Consider the following 6,000-nt stretch of genomic DNA (forward strand, 5'->3'; position numbering starts at 1 on the left):
AACATCTCTGCCTCCAATAGCTGAGGATGTGATGTAGTAAAATATATTGTGTATTTGAAAAATATATTGTGTATTTGGTATTATTTATGATTTATGATACGCAGGCTGTAGTAAAACTAGCATTAGACTTAGGAGTGCATGAGTAACGTCGACAGTGGTGAGAACTTTAACCACTGGAGGTCAGCAGAACCAAGATTTCCAGCTGCTGTTTGGCAGAAATAGCCAGAAAAAAATAAAATGGGATATTATACAGTTTTACTGTTTGGATAACATTAGCATGTATCATATGGAGTGTTATAACATACAATATGGTGTTTATACAAATCATGTGGATACTGAGATAAATTGTAAATCTAATATTGTTTTAACTCAGTCAGCTAAGAGCAGGAAAATACAGTGGTTTCCCAACCAGCAGTTTTCAGGGGGTAAATGGAAAGCTAAACTAATCAACCAAACGTTGTGATTTGATTAAAAAATAACATCCAAATAGATTTTCAATTTGGTACCAACTTCAGTAAACTTACCATAACCAGTAAGCTGCTGGAACCTATTGCCATTGCAATTGCAATTGAAAGTATGTTAGGTAGTTTTGATTTGTTGGCTAAAAGTAAAGGTTAAATGGTTAAAATGGTTAAAGTAATTGATAAGAAGTTGAAAAGGTTAGCTTAACGTAAGGGATAAACAGTTGAGAGGTTATCCAGAAGTAATGGATAAACGGGTCAAAGGGTTGGCTAAAAGTAATTGATATACAGGTAAAAATGTTACTCAGTAGATAAAATGGATAATGGATAAAAAGGTGTAAAGGTTAGCCAAAAATAATGGATATCAATATCTGATAGGGCAGAGGCGTTAGATCAGACAAAAATGTTGGGAGCCATTGTCTAATACACCGAGAGATCAAAATGAAGCTACCACAGTCATCATCTTTTTTTGTGGTTATCCTTATAATATTGTATTTATTGAATATGATCATGAAGTGAAGTCACTGAGTACTTGAAAGTTGTTGTAAAACTTTGTAAGAGAAAAGCAGAAAAAAACATCTTTCACGGCATCTCAGCACCTGATTCATGTTCGATGGTGTTCACACTTTCAAGTCATCTAATCCTTCAAGTTGCTCTGACACCTCAAATACTTGTATAAAGGAATGTGGCTCATATGTAAGTGTGATCCTATCTACATTTCTGTTCTTTATTGTTTCCAGGTGTTATCTTGTAATTGGAAGTCACATTACAAATCAACTGTCTGATGTTGTACCTGGTAGCACCTCTCTTGGTTCAAGTAGTCTCAACGCTCAAAGTGTATCTTAACATATCACTGTGACGTGCGGATCTGTCTCATCTTGTAGGTGTATGAGTAATTACAGCATCTGTTGGAGAGGATGATAAGTATGGCTAAAAATAAGTATTAGTACATTGAATTGGAAAAACTGGAAGCACTTTTGCGCTACTTTTCTATCAACTCTCCTCGCTGTACTTGAACTGGATTTGCGAGTACAGTGTGAATCTCCTTTAAGTGACTCCAGTTTGAAACACAAGGGAGATTATATATTCTCTGTCCAGCAACTTGCCTCTCTTTGTGTGTGTGTGTGTCTGTCTTTTGTAGCACGGTGACGTCGGCAGTATTCACGGTGGGTGACAACGTGGTTTCCGGGAGTGACGATCGCACCGTCAAGGTGTGGGATCTGAAGAACATGAGGTCGCCTATAGCAACCATCCGCACTGACTCAGCTGTGAACAGGTAAGTGACAAAGGAGGGACATAACAGGAAGAGAGCCAGGCCCTGCAGGTCCACTTGTTGCTGAAAGAAGTGATTTTCTTTTAACTTTCAGTCGAAAAAAATAAGGTCATTGCAGAATCTGACATGGACACTGAGGCTATCGTGTTCTTATGTTATAAATCAAGTGTGGGATGATCAGTGCTTTCCACCAATGAAAAACCAGGATTGTTGCATTTTTGATTAACGACTGTGGTTGTCAGTGACTGCGTTTACATGCACATTATTATTGCATTTGACACAGGTAGTGTAAACATGTTCTGTTCGCATATTCTAAATTTAGCTTCATTCAGAAAGTAATATTTTCTGATTACAACATGGGATATGCCAATATTATACAGGTTTTAGGAGCATTTTTTGGACATGTGTATAGTGCATTTGGAAAATGCTTCTCAATTAGGTTTTTACCGAAGTTTACATATGCAGGATTCAGAGAATTCCATAGATACTTAACAATACTTGTCATCCATGACTGCTTTTAGAACTGATGATGGCCATCCGTTGGCATTGCAGAAGTCGTTAATCACCTCAATGAGCCTCAGGCTACAGAAATGTGAAAGGCCCTTCTACTATTTAGGAGCAAATTGCCCAAAATATGAAGTTGAAAGTGAAACACAGCAAAGTGAATTTGCACTTTCTGTAAATCTTGAATGTATCACACAATAGTGAAAAGTGAAATACTGACAACATGTTGAATTCAAAGTGAACGTGATCTGATCTTTCAGGATAAGCGTCTCTGCTAACCAGAGGATCATCGCTCTGCCACACGACAATCGACAGGTCCGACTGTTTGACATGAGCGGAGTGAGGCTGGCCAGACTTCCCCGCAGCAACAGAATGGTAAGAATGGGAACACAAAGTGGAAGTGGATGGCTTACCAATCAGCATCATTAAAACTAACTCTTTTTAACATGTGTGCGCAGGGGCACAGGCGAATGGTGTGTTGTACAGCGTGGAATGAGGAGAACCAGTCGTGCAACCTGTTCACCTGCGGCTTTGATCGACAGGCCATTGGCTGGAACATCAACATCCCTGCACTGCTGCAGGAGAAGTGACGCCACTGACACACAAGCATCAACAAACACACAGTAGAATAGGAGGTGGTATACATAAACACTGTAATCTGTGGCCTTGCACATGCTAGCATGTTGGAAGTGTGAACAGTTTACTCATTGTGTATTTCACAGATTTCCAGCTTCTGGGATATGAAAAACATTGTTCATTATCACAATTACTGTATTGTTGCTTTGAAGGATTCAGCTATTAATACTGATTGATAGCAGCATATTCCCCGGATGAATTATCCTGTCATTTATAGGGCTGCAGCTCACAAATATTTTCTTGATTAATCAATAGTTGTTTGGTCTATAAAGTTAAGAAAGTCAGAAAATGGTGAAAAGTTTCTCAAAGCCCAAGATGACATCCTCTATTCAAGAAACCAGAACATATTCACATTTAGGATGCTGAAATCAGTGAAATTTTTGCTTTTTTTCTTAAAAAATGGCTCAAACCAATTGATTTATTATCGGAATAGTTGGCAATTAATTTTGCTGTTGTCAACTAATCAATTAAAGGTGTGATATGTAAGAATTCTCCACCTGCTGAACTCATTGTCAAAACAAATAAGGGGCAGCATATCACTAGAGATACCGCTAATGGCTGCCAACTATAGCTGCCATTAGCTAATTAGCTCAGTTAGCTGTGCAGCTAGCGGTTCGGACTGGGAGCCCAGAGCACCGGGGAAGTGTTGGTGTTTGCACCGCTAGCATAGGAGACTAGGACGGGACAGGTCTAGCTGGTCAACATGCTAACTTCAGTAGATATCACGGCAACACGATAGACATCACAATGTCAAAACTGTTATTTCCTCATATTCTGTTTATAACGATTTTTAAATGTTTTTTTAGTGTCTTCAACTTAAATTTTGGCATATTACACCTTTAAATGTTGCAGCTCTAGTCATTTATTGTCTACACTCGTATTTGAAGCTGCGAAAACATCACCTGGTGTTAAGTGACTGACCACTTCCAACATTTAGTGGTGTGTATGAGGTCACAGAGCTGATCTCCTGTATTTGATCCTCTCACTTATATAGCATGAATTGTGAATTGTGATATGGCTAGACCGAACCTTTCCTCCCCTAGCCTTTTTCTGTTTTAAAGTACAAAGTATATATTTGACTCCACAGTCATAGGCTGCTGCTCACATCACTGTCGTTTAGTTACTGCTGAATGGTCGCTCTTGCATGTAGATAAAAACCCGTTTTGTGAATGTTACTTGTAAAGTTGTGAGAGAAAAATTCTAATGCCAGGAGAGTTTGTAGAATATGATACAAAGACGTTCTGTATATATTATGTCGTGGCCTCATTAAGTGACCTGTGCTGCAGGTTGTCGCTAGTTCGTGGATTAAGTGTCTTTACGGTTATCTACCTTTCGAGGGTGGAGTTTGGCAGAGATAACGTAGCTCTGTGAAATGTTTTTATCCTTTTAGTCAGAATATTTCTTATCATGGAGCAAAACATATCATATCAAGGCCTGCCAGATGACCTGCTGTGTCATTCAGTTGTCTTAAAATGTTTTCACACAGGGTCGGCTGTCCTGTCTGAAAGTCTCAAAATCACTTGTTGAGATTTGAGTCCTCGCCTGTTACCTTTGATGCTTTCGATTCACAGTCAGCCTCCATATGTCCAGATTTTGTTGTCAATATTTCACACTTCTGATACTGTAACTCTGCCTTGTTCCATGTTTACAGTAGGATTTCATTTTTAAAGTGTTCCTCTATTCTGCAAATTGTCAAGAGCATAGCAATAACGGGAAAACGACTGCACTTCTGTTGCTCACATATCTTTTTGTAGGTCTGTGAAAGGGATGTTATCATATTCTAATATTCCCTATATGCTACAGGTGTAGATGTCACTACTTTTAGCCATAATATGCACCCATATTTCCTTGTGTCAGTGAATTACATCCGCTTCACCCCGTCGCCAACTCTGAGCCCTGCATTGCTGTAATGTGTCATCCTCAAGTGACTTTGTTGGTTACTGGTTATTTCTGTGCTTCAGTAACAGCCTGTCAATATAAAGTTAGAGTGTTTGCACTTTGCATTGAACCCTTAGCCTTGTACGACCTCTTGCACCTGTAGTTGTAGATGCCGCTTTTCAGTCTGTGAAAATCCAATCCAAAATACAGAAGCAATAACCAAGCTCCTAAATGTTTCTGGTGCTCAAAGTGAAGCCCCATTTCTGTTTTGGAAATCAGTGAATATGACTTGAAATCTGCACTGAATCTCAGTTTGAGAATTATAACTAGATTTGGGCTTGAACGTCATTTGTTACACTTGTGCAATATCCTAAACATGAAGTCATGCTGTAGTTTTTGATCATAAAATGTTTAACTTATTTCAGTGCTGTATATCCCATAATGTTACGTACTTGTGTGACTGGTGTAGATGTAGCTCAGTGTACATAGGTTTGAATAACTTAGCCAAAAGTTGGCTTCAGGCTACACGTCGCTGCTCTTTCGACCAACAATGGAGTGAGGATGGATTTTGAAGTAGCAAGAACCTAAAAAAATTTAATCAACTTATTTAAATGCCTTACCATTGCATTGAAATTGTGCATTAGCCTTATCCATCTGAGCATCAATGCACTTTTCCAAATGCTTGTTAAATAACTAATTGTGTTCCACTGCACAGTGCAGATAGGATTTTACGTTCCTGCTTCATTCAGGGAACTCAATCTCTCGCCCACTGATATCAATGTCATTTTAATCTGCAGGTAGAAAGGCAAGTCCGATTCACACCCCACATGAATTCTGACTCGGAGGAAATATGATTTTGGATTGATACATTAAATTATTGGGTGCCAGATCGGAGGGGTAAAAAAAAGTGGATAGGCTTCGCTTCATTGTCGCAAGTCATATTCACCTCCAACTTCATTATGTGATCTACTTTGCATACTTTATTGTGACGGGTACGTGCTCTCTGACACTTTCCAATAAAAATGTGTGATTTCCTTTTCCAGTCTCTCATGTCTCATTTTCTCCTTATTTAACACATACCCCTCTCACCCTTTTATTCAGTTCAATAAGAGCTGTATCACTTTGAAAATCACACCTCACTCATCTGGATGTAAATTCAGTATGGTGGAATAATCACGTCTGGTTGTTAATGAGTGAGGAACCATATGCGAGTGCAAACAGGAACTTTTAGCTATTTCACCCACGACT

At 38.8% G+C, this 6,000-nt stretch overlaps 1 protein-coding gene across 3 annotated transcripts in view; it reads left to right on the forward strand.

Annotated features, from left to right (window-relative positions):
- LOC311249914 (WD repeat-containing protein 37-like) overlaps nt 1–5,790 on the forward strand; it is a 25,368-nt gene extending 19,578 nt beyond the window's left edge. For all 3 annotated transcript variants that reach the window (XM_084341317.1, XM_084341315.1, XM_084341316.1), the window contains exons 12-14: nt 1,603–1,737; nt 2,499–2,613; nt 2,697–5,790. In XM_084341317.1, coding sequence (XP_084197443.1) covers nt 1,603–1,737; nt 2,499–2,613; nt 2,697–2,828 — 382 coding nt within the window. In that variant the 3' untranslated portion in view covers nt 2,829–5,790. The remainder of the gene's footprint in view (nt 1–1,602; nt 1,738–2,498; nt 2,614–2,696) is intronic.
- The last annotated feature ends 210 nt before the right edge of the window (nt 5,791–6,000 follow it).

Source organism: Pagrus pagrus (assembly GCF_965226575.1).
Source record: "Pagrus pagrus genome assembly, chromosome: 20".
NCBI lineage: Eukaryota > Metazoa > Chordata > Actinopteri > Spariformes > Sparidae > Pagrus > Pagrus pagrus.